Raw genomic sequence first — 18,369 nt, 5'->3', positions numbered from 1 at the left:
TTACACATATGCAGGTGGTTATATATGGTTAAAATAATCCAAATGCAGTAAGCATACACGTTATATAACTTAATTATTGTCTGTAGCCCACATAATTAAACACTTTAGTTACATAAAACATGTTTTGATGCTATGTACTGTACAGCCTGTATAATAAATAAATATGTAGCCCAATAAGTATAAACTCCAGAAAGCTACACAACATGGGGCGCTTCATTTACAAAAGTCTGTTTTTTGTCAGAAAACAGTCACATTGTTACAGCTTAAATTACACAAAATGTCAGAAATCTGCACTGTCATGAACAAAAATTTAAACCTAATTTTTTCCTGATTTGTTGAATTAACCCACTGAGGTCTGAAACACAACCGACCATTTTTGACTCCTTTTGAGTTCACGTTTGTATTTCACCCCCAAATTGTTTAATTCCCCCCCTTTGCCTTGTTTGGCATCTTTTCAGCTCAACTGAATTTAGTTGTTTTGACTGACATACTGCATTAGTATTGATCTGAAATCACACAAAGAACTTAAAATCGTAGTAGTATTTTTTTACTGTAAAAAAACAACAACACACAGACATGTTGAGTAAATTGTTATAACTTGAAATGCAATTATAAAATGTACATTTTGTACAATTCCCTGCCCACAGGGAGCTGATGCCATCCCATCCAGGTCAGTCCTCCTGCAGGTGGATGGTCTGTGGTGGGGTGATTTAATTGTGGTCAATTTTAATCTATCCTCAAGTTTATTTAACAACAAAAAAGTATTTTTAAAATCTGTATTTTACTTTTGTACCTTCATGTATTTAAAAAACAAAAGTATTTAGAAAAAAAGAAAACGTGAGACAGCGCCTCCTGCTGGGAGTTCACAGCCAGAACCTTTTTAAGTTAACCTGCATTTATTTAAAACAGTTTCTGGTTTTATTTTGTGGACACTCTTTGAGCAACAACTTCTGTTGGACACACGAGTCCAAACTTTTTTAAGTTTAAACTCAAACTGATCCTGATGAGTTCTTCAGACTTTCAATGTGTGCAGAGGAAGAATGAGCCAACGCGATGCAGGAACAGGACAGATTTATTGGGACGTTTTCATTTACAGACCATAAAAACAAACATCAGCAGGTTCCAGTCAAACATCGTTTTAACTGCGACGCTCGATTTCACATCAAACTTTTACAAAATAAACTAAAGAAGACGAGACGACTGATTTTTAACGTTAGTATCCTCCTCTGTACCCGCCACCGCCTCTGTATCCTCCACCTCCTCCTCTATAACCACCTCCTCCTCCACCGCCGCCTCCCCTATAACCGCCTCCTCCACCACCATAACCACCGCCTCCTCTGTAACCACCTCCTCTGTATCCTCCATATCCTCCACCACCCCTGTATCCTCCTCCTCCTCCATATCCTCCACCTCCTCTGTATCCCCCTCCTCCTCCTCCATATCCTCCCCTGTAGCCTCCTCCTCCTTGGTAACCTCTGCCGCCGCCTCCTCCATCAAAACGCGGCATCTTCGGAGGTCGTGGGCCGTCTCCCATCCTGCAGACACACAAACAGAGATGTTTGAAGTTTGTTTTCGATGTGAGTGATAACAGGATGAAGCAGAGACCCAAAGAAGATCAAAAGTTTCATCATAGAGGGAGAAAAATCTGCGATTTGAAAGGATGAACTAAAACGTTCCTTCATTCACGTGGAAACAGGAAACAGGCTGCGTTTCCTGTCTGAGGACGTCCGTTACCTCTGGCTGGTGGCCATCATGTTGAGCCCGGCCGCCGACGGTTTGGAGACGTGTCTGATGACGTTCAGGAGCCGCTCGTTGGTTTGGTCCATCTGTCTGATGTACTCCGGGTCTTTGGTCACCTCCACCACCACCGCCTCCAGGGCGGCGCGCAGAGCCAGGATGCTCCCCGCCACCTCGTGAGCAATCGTCAGTTTGATCCTGCCATCGTTAAAGTGAAAGGTCACTGAGAGGAGAGCGAATCACAGTGAGTGCTGACGAGCTGCAGGTCGGTCTCTCACCAGTCGTCGAGCTCCACGAGCTCGCCGTTAGAGGTCACCTTCTTGCAGGCGAACAGCAGCAGCTGCAGAGGACTGACCAGCGTCATCCCTTTAGCCGAGATCGCTCTGGTTCGGATCTGAAAACAGAAACGTCCCCACCCGAGAGAAACGTTGGCTGTGATGCTGCGAGGGCCGTAAATTCACCTGCTGTTGTTAATTTACACAAAAGTAATAATATTCATGTCAAAAGGTGAACTTGGCAGTTTTCACCTTCTCGCCGAAGACGAAGAATGGCGACGGGTAGATCATGTCGTGGCTGCTGAAGGGACAGTTGACGGAGGATTTGTGGATGAGGGCGTTGCGCCCCTCGGTGGTCAGGATCTTCCTCTTCTCTTTGTGGTAGCAGACGTTGGGGTACGAGCCGAAGGTCAGCAGCGAGACCACCACGTCCAGGTTGTTGTCCGGCCCCACCGTGTTGAACATCTGCGTCATGAGACACTCTGAGGGAAACCAAAGTGCAGGTGAGCTCCCCGCCGCTTCGATCAGCTTCGTGTGTCGGGATGGTGCGTTCGGGTACCTTCAGGAAATCCAGAGTTCACCAGGATCTCCTTCAGCTGGACTTTGGCCTCCCAGGTCATCCTCAGAGTCGCCATGTTGAGACGTTTGTGGTCACAGAAGCGACTCTCCGCCTCCTCTCCGTTAATCCTGAGCAGAACGACAAGTGTTCACTAACGAGACGTTTCAGGAGAAAACGACACTTCCTGTCTTTTGTAACTTTACCGCTCTATATGTAAAGTTTACCATTTTTATGATTTAGCTGTTCATTTGTAAGAGCACAGACCTGACGTCGTCCCAGGCCTGGAACACGGACAGCAGCGCCACGTGATCCGAGAAACGACTGCCAGCAAAGTTTCTGTGCACGAAGCCGAGACGCTTCCCCTCGCTGATGAACGGCTCTGGGAAACAGGAGGCGGCCGAGATGGTGCACATCGCATCGCCGACGCTGGAGGGAAACACGAAAATGAGAATTTCATTTAACCCTTTAAGACCTGCCATAGAACCAAGTCCGCCAGAGCTTATATCATATGTTTACATGCTGTGGAGACATTTTTGGGAGCATTTTAAGTTGATATACATCAATACAACCATTACAGCCTAGATTTTAATAACATGTCTGCATTAAGTGCATAGTAATTACATAAATTGCAAAAAAGTGCAATAAACTACAAAAAAATTGAAAATCATTTTTGTTTTTTTAACATATATTTCTAGTTAGAGAAATTTAAGAGCCTTATCCCTCAAAACTGTAAATACAAAAAAGTTGCACAAAATAGTTTCCCACCACAGGAAATTTATTTTGAGTGTCTTCATAGTTTTATTTTTGAAATACACCAATTTTTATACACTGCAGGAAAAACGAAAATAAATATTATAATGCAAATTTGCAAAAAAGCAGCATATGCATCAAAATAAACTATTTCCAGCAGTGCAATATGAGTCCTAAGCATCCCAGAAACGACACAGAAAGTCATAAAGTCAAACATAACTTTTAAAAACACCAGTATAGGCTCATGAGGCCCTGATGGTAAAAAACTACATTTCCACAAAATGACGTCACTTCCGGTTTCAGGCAGGTCATGGCGGACATGCGATAGTTCGCGCTGATGGACGTAGGAAGTGTTACAAACAGCTGATCGGATCGGCAAAGCGTGTTTCTGGAATATTATGTTTTTGTTGCTGCAAGTGCTTTTTATGCAGTTTTTGCAAAGCTATATGTGGAAGGAAACTGTGACCGAGGACAAGCTGATGGCATAAGATGTAAGTACAACTCCTCCGGTTTCATATGCAAAAAAAATTATTGTGCTAACTTACGTGGTTGCAGAGCTACCGGGATTTAAAAATAGTTATGCAAAACAGAGCGTGCTGCTCTGACCGGCTTTAAAGGGTTAAAGAGAGAATCAGAAATCAGCAGAGAGACGAAGAACTGACTGGAAGATGCAGCCCATGATCATCATCTTCCCCAGCCGAGGTTCGATCGGCAGCCGAGCCAGAATCCGCCCCAGAGGGGTCAGCTCGTCGTTGGAGTCCAGAGCGTCCAGCTCTGCAACAAACACGGAGATTACAGTGAAAATAATTCACGTGGAAACTGACGACAAAAAAAGGATCTTCAAAAACAAAACATAAAATGTCAACTTTATAAAGTACAGACCAAGAATCAGACCAAAGGGCATAAAAACAGGCCACAGCATCAGAATCAGAGCGAAGTTCCCAGCAGCCCCGATTCCCTTCCGATCAGGCCTTTCGTACCTTTCAAGGTGTGTTCGGCCTCAATGACAGCGTCCAGCGGCGGTGGCTCGATAGCCTTAGACAGGAAGTGGCCGATGCCTCCGAGTCTCAGCAGTTTGATGCTCAGGGCGATTTCATGCAGCGGCGTTCTGAAGATCTCTGGAGTCATGTGAGTCTCCAACCTGCACAGAGACACATGTTAACACCCAAACGCTGCGGCCCGCGGCGTGCCGGAGGATTAACGCGCCTTACTTGTCGAAACGAGCGCGGCTGCAGAGGTGGAAGCAGAACCCCGGTCGCACTCTGCCGGCTCGACCTTTCCTCTGCTCCAGGTTGGTCTTGGAGGCCCAGACGGTGGCGTAGTTGGTCATATTGTTGTGGGAGGTGAACAGCTTCACTTTCTGCCTGTTAGCACAGCAAACAGTGCGACCTTTAACCCCTAACTCAGACGCTGACCTCAGGAAGCAGCCGCAGCGACACTTACTTGCAGGAGTCGATGACGTAGACGACATCGTTGATGGTGATGCTCGTCTCGGCGATGTTGGTGGACAGGATCACCTGAAACGTCAGCGTGTGGATCAGACGCGCTCAGTGCACCAAGTTTTTATGCATTCCTGTCACTGACCTTTCTGATGTCATCAGGAACTGGTTCAAACACCCTCCTCTGCTCCTCTCGAGGGATCTGAGAGTGCAGCGGCAGGATTCGGTACCGGTTGCTTCCTGAAAGGCACAGCACACCAGATGTTTCACAGCGCTCTCCCACGATGAGCAACAACGCTACACAACACCAGCTAAAAGATCCGAGAAGTCTCTGCTGCTTCCCACTGGAGTGTCAACAGTCCCCACAGCAGTGACTCCACTCATTGTGTGGTGTGACGCGTACCGAAGTGCGGGTTGCTCTCCAGGTGTCTCTGCATGGAGTAGATGAGGTTCCAGCCGGGCAGGAAGACGAGCACGGCGCCGGCCACCTGCAGCGTCTCGATGTACTTCAGAAGCGCCTCCACCAGCTCGAAGGACGTCTCCTTCTCATTGATCTGAGACATCGAATGCTTCGTCTCCGGCGTGTACTCCGGCCCGCAGATCACGTTACAGTTAGTCTGGAGAGAAACGTTTCGCAATCACGTATAATTCTGACGCTCGTCACAGAAGAATCTTAAAAACGTTTCTCACGTCGTCGTCTCCTCCCTCCTCGTCTTTGTCTTTCTTCTTTCGGTCCATCGGTGGAGGCACGAACTTTGTCATCTGGATGCAGTCCTCCAGGAAATACTCTGCAAACAAACAAGAGGTTTTTTATTCTGCTGATATAATAACTGGATGTGTCTGAACCTTCTCAAACTAAATCCTGACAAAACCGACATTATAATCTTCGGTAAGCAGGACTCTGTTAGTCTCATAAGAAACAATCTGGGCCCATTATCAGCTCATGTACATCCACATGTAAAAAATCTTGGTTTTGATTCCACTCTCAAGCTGGACGAGCAAATAAATTCTGTTGTTCGTGGCAGTTTTGTTCCAACTCAGGAGCGTTTCTAAACTCAAAAATATCCTGTCATCTAAAGACCTGGAAACTGTTATCCATGCTTTCATATCGTCTCTATTTAGGCATTTGTTACTCAAGCCTGTCACGCCTGCAACTTGTTCAAAATGCAGCCGCACGGCTCCTGACGGGACTAGAAAGAGAGAGAATATTACCCCGGTACTCGCATCTCTACATTGGCTACCAGTTAAACATAGAATCGATTTTAAGGTTTCATTATTTGTTTTTAAAGCCCTCCATGGTTTGGCTCCAGGTTACATTTCAGATCTTCTTAGCCTGCACTTACCCACTCGATCTCTGCGCTCCTCCAGCCAGATGGTTTTATCAGCTCCCAGCTCAAATCTAGAGGTGACAGCTTTCTCCATTGCCGCCCCGAGACTCTGGAATAGTCTCCCCCCCTTCATAAAATTCTCTCCATCCTTGGAAGTCTTTAAATTGAATCTCAAGACCTACTTATTTTCCAAGGCTTTCAGATCTCTTTGATATTGATATATGATACATGATATATGATATTGATTATTGCACCTGATCACATGCTCTCAGAAATTAGGCAGCATATCAGTTTTTAGACCCTTCATTTCAGTCGAGTCTCAGAAACTTAGGTGTTATATTTGACAGTTCAATGTCTCGTGAGAAACACTCTAAACAACTTGTCCAGAACTGTTTTTATCATCTGAGAAACATTTCTAAACTCAGACTGGTGTCAAAGGCAGAACTTGAGATGATTATTCATGCTTTTATCTCTTTTATCTCTTCTCGTTTGGATTATTGTAACGGTCTTTTTACTTGTCTCAACAAATCCGCTCTGGATCGCCTTCAGTCTGTACAGAATGCAGCGGCGACACTTTTAACTGGTACAAACAAGAGGTCACACATTACTCCAGTTTTGGCTTCTCTTCATTGGTTGCCTGTAAATTTTAGGGTTCATTTTAAAATTTTAGTTGTAACTTTTAGAGCTCTGCACGGTGAAGCTCCCAGTATATCTCTGACCTGCTGAAAGCTCATGCTTCATCCCGAGCACTTAGGTCTTCAGGTCAGAGGCTACTGGTGGTCCCACGTACTGGGTTTAAAACACGTGGGGATCGGGCTTTTCACCGAGGCTGTGGAGCTCTCTGCTGTTGTCTTTACGCTGTCTAGACTCTCTTTGATGTTACATGTCTTACAATTCTTTAAAAAAAAAAAAGTTTTCTTTCTATTTTAATTCTTTGATCATATCATCCCTCTGTTCAGCACTTTGGCCGACACTTGATGTCTTTTAAATGTGCTGTATAAATAAAGATGACTTGACTAACTGTTTACTACACTGATTATTGGCTTAAAACAGTTGAGGGGACCTCCAGGCCTCGAGGGCCGGTGTCCTTCATCCAACAGCTGATTTAAACGACCTCCTCATCATGTCCTGAAGTTCTGCAGAGGCCTGGTCTTCAACTCATCATGTGATTCAGGTGTTTTGACCCAGGCTGAGATCTAAAACCTGCACCACGCTCACCATCACACCCAAACCTCCCGGCTAACAGGTCGCCAAACACTTGTATGAGTGCTTATCCTCAGCTTATATTATAAGTCCACAGACAATCATCATTTTAATGTTTCCGCTGAGTGGGAGGTACCTTGGACAGGGAAGGTGCGTCCAAACACCTCGATGACGGGGCAGCTGAAGAAGTACTCTCTGAACATGGTGGTGTCGATGGTGGCCGACATGAGGATGATGCGCACGTCCGGGTACGCCTGGACCACGTCTCTGAGGACCACCATGAGGAAGTCCGTCTGCGTGGACACACAGAGGACACGTGGACAGAAGCCCCCGGGTGTTTTTGGCTCAGTGAATCAGCGAACAAACAAACTCACGTTGATGTCTCTCTCGTGGATCTCGTCGACGATGACGTGACTGATGCCTCTGATTCCTGCTTCCAGCTTCCGCAGAAGAACCCCTGAAACACCAAAAACACTCAGATCTACACGGCCGGACCGCCAAATCCCTCCCCCGCCCAGCCAAGTAACCACAGCTTCGCCGCTTAGTTGCTGAGTGGTTTCCATACCGACGGTGCAGAAGAGGACGCTGGCGTGGGGTCGAGGCAGGACGGACTCAAATCGGACGCTGTAGCCACAGCTTTTCCCAAGATCCTCTGCTCTCTCAAAGGCGACCCTCTCAGCCACGGACACGGCGCTGATCCTTCTGGGCTGCAGAGAAGAAGAAAGTCAGGGCTGCTGTGCAGAGGCACGGCGCTCAAACGCAGATCAGACCTCAAACTGCAATGACGTGAGCTTAAAGCCGCTTAATAACAATACAGAAGACAGGCTGTAAGCTCTCAGGTAAACGAGGCAGGTGAAAGGACGCCTCGGCGTTACCTGCGTGACCACGATGTTGCAGTCCGATGCTCGGCCCCCCTTGATGAAGCGGTCCAGGATGTACTGAGGGACCTGAGTGGTTTTACCGCAGCCCGTCGCTCCTCTGATGATCACCACCGGGCTTTTGTCGATGGCCGCCATGATCTCTTGCTCGAACTGTTTGACGGGCAGCTGCTCGCGCTCCGTCAGGATCTGAAGGACAGCATCGTTTAAGTCTCGCGGCACGATTTCATCAACGCAGACGTAAAGGTAAAGGAGACCGACCTTCTGCAGGTTTTCGTCGTGCTCCAGCTGGTACTTCAGCTCGTCGTGCAGGTCGCCGCTGATCTGCTCCGGAGGGCACTGAAGGGGTTAAAACGGGGAAGGCTTTCACCACGACTCTGATGACTGTGAGACAGCGAGCGTCTGTGGGACTCGAATTAATAACATGATTTCTGAACACCTGCTAATAAAGATCAACGAGCCACAAACTGGTCCTACTTTAGGGTTTCAGGGTTCGTGAGACTCACGTAGGCCAGCGGCCCCTCGTCGATGTTGCTGCTGGTCCAGGGGTTCCAGTTGACCTGAGGAGGCGACCAGGGGACGACGCCGGCTCCGGTCTGCCTCTGTGACGGCTCGAAGTACGCCAGCTTCCCCTGAACCAGAGACACCGGGCTGCTGGGGTCTGCAGGCTGGAGCATAAAAACCTTCGTGTTACTGAATCGAATGTAAACGCTGCGTTTATTCTCATGATGAGTTTGCTTTGAAGAGCATCATCACATCTGCACGAACATCAGCACGACAGCTTCGTCACACCACACTGCTTTATTTACTACGTGTTGCCTTTGAAGAGCGGGTTCGATTGACAGACACTGAACAGCGACTCACCGGTGGGGGGACGCTGACTCCGAGCTCCTGGACCACACAGGCCAGCTGCTGCTGCAGGTCTGGGGACACGTTGACCTCAAACGCCTCCAGCTGTGCAAAAAGAACAAAATCCCGTTTTAAAAACGAGCTGCGCGATGTGTCGTTCAGTCTCTGCCTGTCTTTAAACGTACAGTTTCTCCCTCCTTCTTCTTGGTGACCCCGGAGTACGCCTCGATGACCCCCAGGTGATACAGCTGTCGGACCAGAGACAGAGCGCACGATTGAGCCGCCAGCTTCTTGTTGGAGCCGTGCTCTCGAGCCGTGATCCCTGCAGAGCAAACCCAGCGACGTTTGACTCACACGAACGACAGAAAGCAGCTGGTGTTTCAAACTGATCACATTTAACAGTTTCTGTAATTTAACAGGAAATGTTCTGGAGTCTTACTTCTGCCGAGCTGCTTCACAAAAAGCTGCATCTCTGCTATGAAGCTCCTGCAGACACAAAGACAAACGTCACTCCTCGTTTCTAGAACAAAAGCATCAAACTGCACGTCGACGTAGGAGCTGAACTCACCTGCTGCTCTCAGGAGGAAGCCTGCATGTTTTTCTGCCAGACTTTGGGATTTTTAAAGACCAATCAACAGCTTTGATTCTCCCGGCTGCGCTCTGCCCTGCGGTGAACAGCGACACCAGAAATCACAACCAGACTCCACCAAGCCCTGAGCTGCACCCATGGGACAGCTTTAGTGCACCTAAACGCTGTCCCATGTCTTCCTTTGGTGTGGTTGTGAGTTCTGGCATCACCTCGGTGTTCTTTGATGGAGCAGCAAACTCACTCCAGCCTCTGAGAGGAACCTCCTGCCCAATTCACCAGCTGACATTTAGCTCTTATCACAGCTCATCTCTCACATTACAACAATTCATCCACTCAAACCAGTCTGGGTTTGTCGGGCTCAGGTTCTAGTTGTTCTTGTTTCAGTGAGTCAGCTGGTGTCTGCGCTCAGTTCGAACAGTGAGAGCTCTCTGGTGTAGCCGACACACTCTGGAGGTCTCTGGGTTTACAGCAAGTCCAGCAGAAAAACACACAGGAACGTCCTGAACATCAACCACCAACCAACACACGTCGGCTCTGCGGCGCGACACACACCAGCTGGGTCGTATTCAGGCTACTGTCACACGTTTGTGTGCACGAAGACAAGAAGACGTGTTTACAGGTGTTATGATGGTGGCTGAGCTGAGACCCAGCTGGTGCGTGTTGAAAGAGAATAAAACCTTTAAGGATTTCATTCAATGAGGAAAATAACAGGAAGGAGCAGAAATAAAGAGAAAGATGTAAAAAGATCAAAAAAAAGAGGAAACAGAAACAGCAGGAGAAGAAGGGGAGGACACATGTGCTGTGAAACCCTCGCGCTGCTCTTTGGAGGAAATTATTTTAGAATAATCAGAAAGTCTCGTTTTACATAAACTGGCAATTTTTTTTATTTTTTACAAAGAATATTCAATTTAATCTTATTCATATAACGCCCAAAATGACAACAGTCGGCTCAAGGCGCTTCTGAGCGTTACCACCTGTCACTTCAGGCACAGCGCTCGCTCTCTGGGCGGAGCTTCGATTATTTGTGCCGAAACCCACCCTGTTGATCAACACTTTCAGCTTACATCCTCACACGTCTCCTGCACAAAGTTCCACAACAGCTCAGTCCAGAGATGCCACCATCTCTGACTCCTCCCACAACGCTGAAGAAATGTTAAGTTCATTCTTTACTAAGAAAACAACTAAAAGCTGTTGTAAAGCTTTGCTGTAGCTCAGGCCAAGAATATGATTCGTTCGTGTTTCCCAGTTTGGTTGCTGAGCGGCTCTTTGGGGGCGGGGCCAATCTTTGCCATTATTGTTTTTTCCAATGGATTTGATACATTTATGCAGAATCTCTGAGCCGAATGACTAAAATAAGCAGCGCTTGCTCTGCAGTATCAGTACAATCAGACACTTAATGTCTGAACATGCAAAATAAATCAGGTCTGTGGCTGAAGGTCGGCAGTGAACTCCAAACCAAATCCAAACTGAAGGGAAACAAAAGAAAAACACTTCCAGCAGAGATTCAATCAGTTCCCTTCAAATGGAGAAATCAAGTCCTTTGGTCAAAATCTGTTGCTTTTAGGAAATACTTCTGATTTTTCTTCAGCTGAAGAGAATTATTAAGCAGCTGAAGCTCATTAAAATCACAGCGTTTGTTTCGGCTCCAGCTGTGACCCCTCAGACTGGATCTGGTTTAGAATTTCCAGCCGGTCTAAAAAGCTCTGAGATTCCAGACCTGTTGTGGTCCGGTCCCACTTGGCTGTATTTATACTCAGCACTGGTTTTCTCTTTCTGGAAGAACTGGTTCAGACGGGCCTTGGCATTCTCCAGAGTCCAGTTTCCGTGAAGGTTAGCGTTCAGGTCCACTTCCTCTGACTCCAGAGTCTGCAAACAAAAACACAGGTGGGAGTTCGTTTAGTGAGGGAGAGAAATCAAACCTGAAGAAAAAAGGGAACTCATTCTGGTTCTAATGATGCATCTGCATGTTATTAAGAAACTTATTCCCCGAGTGCCAGTTTTCTTCATGAACGCAGAGTCCTCGGAGTGAAAGTTCCTGCAGTGGAAACTTGGCTGGTTGTTCCAAGTTTAGTAAATCTGTCCAAGGTTCTGGTTCAGATTTGAGCTTTAGGGGGGCGACTGTAACTTAGGAGCAGCTCACTTCCTGTTAACATCACCAATGCTTTTCACTGCACTGTAATTTGGAATTATCTTGTACCGCCTGCGCTTCCTGTTCGTCTCTCTTGGCGTAATACTCCTTCAGGTTGGCTCCTCGGTCCCACTGAGCTCCTCCGTCACTTCCTCCTCTTCCCCAGCCCGAGTTTCCTGCTCCTGCGTAACCCAGTCCGGTCACTCCTGGAACCGGCCCACTGACGCTGTCGTCGCCTGAGAACAATAAAGAAGGAGAAGCAGAAAGAAGCCGTCTGAATATCTGAACCCGTTTAATCCGACCCGCCTCGCCACATTAAAGTAAGAACTGTGATGTTTGGAGTCGTTAAGGCCACCATGCTGCCGGTACCTTGCTCAGCTTTCACTACCAGGTGAGGTGGTAGAGGACCGCTAGAAGGGAGGTTTCCAAAGCCGGAATCTCCAGCTGCATCAGGTTGATCTGCGATGGGAGCGCTCGCCTGATGGCAGAAAACGTACTTACTCATTTAAAAAAGACAAAGTGAGAGAAACGATCAGTTTTTATCTCTACAGAAAAAACAGAAGGAAAAACAGGAACGGCTTCCTGACCCCGAGGGCCGGGACCTCTGCTGCGTTCATCTCTCCGATTCGGACCAGATAGTTGACGAAATCGCGGGCGGCGTTGGTCTGCGCGTCCTTCTTATTGGTGGAGTTTCCCATCCCAATGTAGTTGAAGCCATCGACTCGGACCTGCAGGGAGTACGGTGTAAGGTTAACAAAAACTTCACCGAGTGAAACCCCCTGATGTCAGAATGAACGCTCACCTCACACATAAACTTCTGCCTGTTTTTGTTGCCCGCTGCTCGGATGTCGTAGTTTGGAGTCAGCTTCTTTTTCCCACACCAGGCGTACAGGAAGTTCTTGATGTCCGCCATGGTGGACTGACAGGAGGGTCCTCCTCTTCCGTGGACCAGTTAATCTGAGAAACAAACTGCTGTCAAACTCCTTGATATTTAGCTTAGATCTGGCATTTACTGTGAATCATTTGGTTTGGAGTCACAGAGGGATGAAAGTCAGTAAATGTTGCCAAAAATAGTCGGTTTGCTGAACTGAGGACGGATACTATCACATCTAAGAAATGACTGCAATAATTAACTGACAAACTGTGGTAGAAGCCTTGCTGCTGTCTGCTTACCTCCTTTAAAGGTGAACTTTGGTCTTGCCTGAACCCAAACGGGTCTTTGATAGTGACTCACTTATGTAAACATGGCTGTATGGATCACTTTGAGTCACTTTACTCAACATAAATATGCAAATTAAATGAACTCAAACCCAGTTTTGATGGATGCATTTACTGCCCACCGCTAGGATAAATCCCGCTGTCTGCGGTGATTTGGGATACAAACGATAACAGCATCATTAGCACAGCGGGTTGTTTTTACGGTGGACTTCAACTCTGTAATGTTTGGCTAGCATGTAACATTAGCCTCAAAGTGTAAATTTAAATTGATGACTTATAATCACGAATTTAAGTCACTTATCTTTAAACTTTCAGTACAATTTATATAAAAATTAGTTTCCGATAAATGTGTGAAATTAACCGAATCAATGCGTGACTGCAGGCTAACGTTAGCCCCCTGCTAGCTACTTATCACCGGAAGTTCAACTCACATCGCGTCGCAAAAAAATATGATTAAATTAAGAAGAAATGCGGGGAAAAATAATCCGAAGTATTTGTACTTACAGCCAGGGCAGAAAATTGCAAAAGCTGCTCCACACTTTAGCAGCTAAGCGCCGGTAGACTATCAGCGTTGGTTTCCTCCGGTTACGCTTCACTTTCGGTTAAAAATAAACGTAACTCCCGGTGCTTCAGCGCCCCCTCAGGCCGGAGGGAGAATCGGCCTCCATCAAGTTCTGTCTCTTCTGTTTTTTTACTATTTTTTTTATTTTTTTATTGCCTTTATTGTTCTAACACAGTGGAGAGAATACATGAAAGCTGTGCTCCATGTTCCTCTTTTCATGAACACTTTGGTACAGAGGTCAGTCATCTTTATACCAGCAAAACAGATTTGAGCTCCATAGTTATAAATGATCAAAACGGTGAAAGTTATAAAGCCAGGCCATTATAAACCTTTAGTTTATATTTAGAATAAGGATTAGAAAAGTATAAAAGAACAGAATAGAATAAAAAAAATAGAACAGAATAGATAAAATGTACCGAATTGATATTTTTTGTATTCAGGCATTAACTCCCGTGAAACCAGCTGATCTGGAGTGTTTTAAAGATGATGTTTCTTGTACATGACAGACTTTAAATAAAACTTCTGTCATCCATCAGTCTGTGTTAACCTGAGCTCCTCTCCTGAAGGCACCAGATATTTAACCTGAAGCACCTGAAGGACCGAGCTCAATAAGATTTATAGATCACGTGAAAACAATAGTAGAAAATGATCTAACAGCCCTGCCTGCATCTCAGAGTGTTTTATGTTCTTTTTTTGAGGAAACAAATGGATTTTCAGTGGGAACTTGATTTAATTTAGGGCATCTGAGGCAGAAAAAGAGGAAACTAAAATAGTATTTTCACATTGTAAAGACAAAACTGAGTCATTTGGTTCAGCACATTGAAACTTTCAGCATTTAACTACAGAAATTGTAGCTGTTCAAACATTAACAGCAAAGCAACAAGCTGCGTGATCACATCTAAGATTCATTTGTTCCAACAGAAGAGACTTCACAGTTTATAATAATAATATTTATAGTATTTGCTTTAAACCAGGAGATTCTGTAACTGAGTTCAGCTTCTTGTTTAGATTTTTTAACCAGTGCTGAAATCAAACTCGGTCCAGAAAGTTTTGCAATTTCTTCACAAACTTGGCGATAAAATCTGCACTGAAGATTTATTATGACTCAATAAACTAAATGTGTGTGTGTGTGTGTTAAGGTGTGTTGGTACGGCAACACAGTCAGACTGGGTGTGACTCTGTGTGTAAGCAGGCAGGGTGTGTGTGATGGATCATAATGTGTGTGTGTGTGTGAGTAAGTGTGTGTCTGAGGCTCAGGGTGTGTCTGCTGGCTCACCTGCAGCCTCAGGACACATCTTACACATGGAAACTACCTGAGCAGCAGCAGGAGGAGAAAACGTGCCTGCAGGCGAGAATCAGGGCTCCACAACACAAACACAAAACACTGTGTTTGCTCCAAACAGCAGGAGGTGAAATGTGCTTTCATCTGTGGCGACTGAGAATAAAGGCCTGTGGCTGTCTTTGGTTTCTGAATAAAAGTCTAACCCCGAGCACATCCTGAAACTTTTATATCTCCCTGATAACGGCGATAATCACTACAGTAAACAGTTTAATTAAAAGGAAAGAACAAAAAATATTTTTCCTCTTGGAAAAATCTCGATTCCTCATCAGAACTGTTCCACAACTTTGATAGATGACCCCATATTTACTGTTTTAAACATACTTTAAACAGTAAATATTTAATATTAGTACTCAGATTTTCTTTAATGTGATATCTTTCATATATTATATAGAATAAATTTTATACATAATGTTATGTGCTTTATGTAAGCTCCCCACATGGTTTAACATGAATGATCACATTTAAGTTATGCTGAGTTTTAACATAAACTTTGTTAAGTTGTATTAAAAATATTCAAATTCTTTATATAATCCCAACTCTTTTAACTAACTGATCACAATGATTATAGTTATAAAGAGATGTTACAAACTTTATTTATTACATTATGTCGGGAGACATGACTGTTGTTCCTGGGATCTGCTGAATCCACTCGACTGCACCGAGTGGGACCACCGTTACCTTCACCCTCCACATCCTCTCGAGCTCTTCTCTGAGCCCTTGGTATTTCTCCAGCTTCTCGTGTTCCTTTTTCCTGATATTGCTGTCATTGGGAACCGCTACATCGATCACCTCGGCCGTCTTCTTCTGTTTGTCTACCACTGTTTGTCTGTATCTGGACGTCCCACAGGATCTTAGCTCGGTCATTCTCCACCACCCTTGGGGGCGTCTCCCATTTTGACCTCGGGACTTCCAGGTTATACTCGGCACAGATGTTCCTGTACACTATGCCGGCCACTTGGTTATGGCGTTCCATGTATGCCCTCCCTGATAGCATCTTGCACCCTGCTGTTATGTGCTGGATTGTCTCATCTCTACACAGCCTGGGGTCTTGCCTGGTGTGATAGACCCCAGCCTCTATGGATCTTGTACTCAGAGCTTGTTCCTGTGCTGCCATGATTAGTGCCTCTGTGCTGTCATTCAGCGCAGCCACTGGTAGGATTTCTGGATATCAGCCACCTCCTCTATCTGGTGCTGGTACATACTGTAAAACGGGCATTAATCCAAGCACAAAGGAACGATTTATTTTAAGTTCAGAAACTAAAGGTCAAAATTCAATAAATGATCCTTGAAATAAATAAAAGAAAGTCCAGAGAGGAATCAACCAAAATAAGAAACACTGGTTAAAGCTGGTGTCTGAGTTTCACTCCCTGGTTATTTAAAAGTTAATAATAATAATAATAATAATAATAATAATAATAATAATAATAATAATAATAATAATAATAATAATAATAATAATAATAACAATAATAATAATAATAGGATTGATGTAATAATGCAGTGTTAAATGTAAGGATAATGGGAATATTGCTGACTGGTAAAATCAAAAACAACTGATAACAGACTAAAGATAAAGATAAACCGGGCCTAAAACTGAGCCGTGGGGGACGCCACCTGTCTATTGTCTTCTGCTTATGTCAGTCAGGGTCCATCCCAGCTGCAGCAGGCTGAGGCGGGGCACACCTGGACAGGTCAGTCACAGGGCAAGGTCCACACATTAGATTGTAAAAGCCTCTGACACGACTGTTGCTGTGAATGGTCAGTTTCTTCACTGTTGCTGGTTTAATCTGAACTCTCAGCAGCTGCATGCAGAGTTCATGTTCAGGAAACATCTGTCATGTTTTCCACATCTGGAACAGAGCGCAGATTCACTTCATTCACAGAAATCTGATTTTTAATTCTCTGTCCTGTGAGACGTCTTTGTGTTGTACAAATGCAAATGTGAAGCTCCAGGACAACGGCTCACACTGTTACAACACACACACACACACACACACACACACACACACACACACGCACACGCACACGCGCACACACACACACACACACACACACACACACACACACACACTGGAGCCGTCATATCCTCTGACTGACGGTGTGTGTTTTGTGAATCACACGTGAATAAGTGTGGCCTGTGCATGCAGCGTGTACGGACCTGCAGCAGGAGAGGAGTTAAAAGGCATCCCTCTGAGGAGCTGTGCAGGAGTTTTTCCATCAGCTGCAGCTTTCGGATCTGATTCCAGGATTCACACAACATGAGGAACGGATGGATTTCACTCTGCGGGCTTCTGTTTGCCGTCTGCGCCGTCCGGGCGACCTACAGATACTACTGTAAGTGGCTCGGCTTCTTTTACTGCTGTCAGCAAGATGCTGAAAGACATAAAGATCCTTTAACTCTCTTCTTTAAACTCTAACCAACATACCTGAGCTCAGCCTGCTAATAGCTGTGGTGATGTTTAGGAGAGGCAACAACAGCGTTATGAAATCAAGACGACAAACAAAAAACGACGTATTGATCCTCCATAAGTTAATGACTGTTCCTCATTTTATAACAACAATAATCATTAAATACTGATTTCAGAGGTAATACAGGATTTATTGCTGTGGATTTAATATGTTTGTTTTAAAGGCTCAGTCTGGTGATGTTGTTAATTATTGAAAACTGTGTTCAGCTGTGATATTAATGAAGTGTGTGAAGATAATATGAGATAAGACTGTGAGTTATTCATATTCATGTCACTCGTGCCTGAAAGTCTGCTGGTGCAGACATGAAGCTGCTGGGACAACTGCAGATCAGATAAAATCAGTGATGACTCAGAAACACAGCAGAGCCCAGAAGAACGATTTCTGAATCATTTTTAGATTTGATTAACAATAAGGCTGAAACAGCTGGATTAAGAAATCTCACTAAAGAAGTTTAAATAGACACGAAGGCTGATCCTTAAATTACGAGAAAACTGTGACTGTAAAACTGCGACTTCAGGACAAAATGAAACGTTTAAAGAAAGTAAAAGAAGAACAACATGCAGCTTAACGAAACCCGTTCACACAGACGCGTCAGAACAGGAAGGCTCTCTATGACTTTACATTAGGATCATTTCATTTTTCAAATTTGTCTTAAAAGATAACAAAGACTAGCTGGTGGAAAAAGGGAGACACCCATGGGTGAGGCTCACGAGAACCTGAGCTGTCAGAGGAGAACCGCCCGCCCCTCAGGGAGGGAAATTATTATCTGCTGAACATTTACTGACGTGCTGAAGAAAAGAATCCAGCCTCATACGCTGAGACCATAGATAGATAGAGAGATAGAGAGATAGATAGAGATAGAACGATAGATAGATAGAACGATAGATAGATAGATAGATAGATAGATAGATAGAGAGATAGATAGATAGAGAGATAGAACGATAGATAGATAGAACGATAGATAGATAGAACGATAGATAGATAGATAGATAGAGAGATAGAGAGATAGAACGATAGATAGATAGAACGATAGATAGATAGAT

At 45.0% G+C, this 18,369-nt stretch overlaps 2 protein-coding genes across 2 annotated transcripts in view; one reads left to right on the top strand and one right to left on the bottom strand.

The window, feature by feature from the left end:
• Nucleotides 1-1,054: 1,054 nt before the first annotated feature.
• On the bottom strand, nt 1,055-13,570 carry dhx9 (DEAH (Asp-Glu-Ala-His) box helicase 9). Its single transcript, XM_087831843.1, has 28 exons — nt 13,458-13,570; nt 12,538-12,692; nt 12,323-12,463; nt 12,105-12,213; nt 11,805-11,971; nt 11,325-11,473; nt 9,458-9,504; nt 9,204-9,340; nt 9,034-9,123; nt 8,676-8,837; nt 8,431-8,508; nt 8,167-8,358; nt 7,857-7,998; nt 7,666-7,748; nt 7,428-7,584; nt 5,451-5,548; nt 5,164-5,377; nt 4,906-5,000; nt 4,765-4,838; nt 4,533-4,685; nt 4,302-4,462; nt 3,984-4,095; nt 2,836-2,997; nt 2,572-2,699; nt 2,265-2,494; nt 2,016-2,131; nt 1,735-1,935; nt 1,055-1,535 (listed from the first exon to the last, which is right to left on the bottom strand). Exons 2-28 carry the CDS (start codon nt 12,646-12,648, stop codon nt 1,214-1,216), a joined length of 3,831 nt encoding a protein of 1,276 aa, XP_087687969.1. The 5' UTR covers nt 12,649-12,692; nt 13,458-13,570; the 3' UTR covers nt 1,055-1,213.
• Nucleotides 13,571-17,020: 3,450 nt separating this feature from the next.
• lamc2 (laminin, gamma 2) overlaps nt 17,021-18,369 on the top strand; it is a 15,889-nt gene continuing 14,540 nt past the window's right edge. The window contains exon 1 of the mRNA XM_006808919.2: nt 17,021-17,191. Coding sequence (XP_006808982.2) covers nt 17,116-17,191 — 76 coding nt within the window. The 5' untranslated portion in view covers nt 17,021-17,115. The remainder of the gene's footprint in view (nt 17,192-18,369) is intronic.

Source organism: Neolamprologus brichardi, chromosome 18 (genome assembly GCF_056152115.1).
Source record: "Neolamprologus brichardi isolate AB-2024 chromosome 18, ASM5615211v1, whole genome shotgun sequence".
Classification (NCBI taxonomy): Eukaryota; Metazoa; Chordata; class Actinopteri; order Cichliformes; family Cichlidae; genus Neolamprologus; species Neolamprologus brichardi.
The sequence above is the reverse complement of the archived record's forward strand: the minus strand, read 5'-3'. Positions and strand labels throughout refer to the sequence as shown.

Coding starts and splice junctions, on each gene's coding strand:
- dhx9 (XM_087831843.1), bottom strand. CDS start 12,648: ATGGCGGACATCAAGAACTTCCTGTACGCCTGGTGTGGGAAAAAGAAG. Junction 8,359..8,430: donor ACGACGAAAACCTGCAGAAG/GTCGGTCTCCTT, acceptor GCTGTCCTTCAG/ATCCTGACGGAGCGCGAGCA. Junction 7,999..8,166: donor GCAACATCGTGGTCACGCAG/GTAACGCCGAGG, acceptor TCTTCTCTGCAG/CCCAGAAGGATCAGCGCCGT.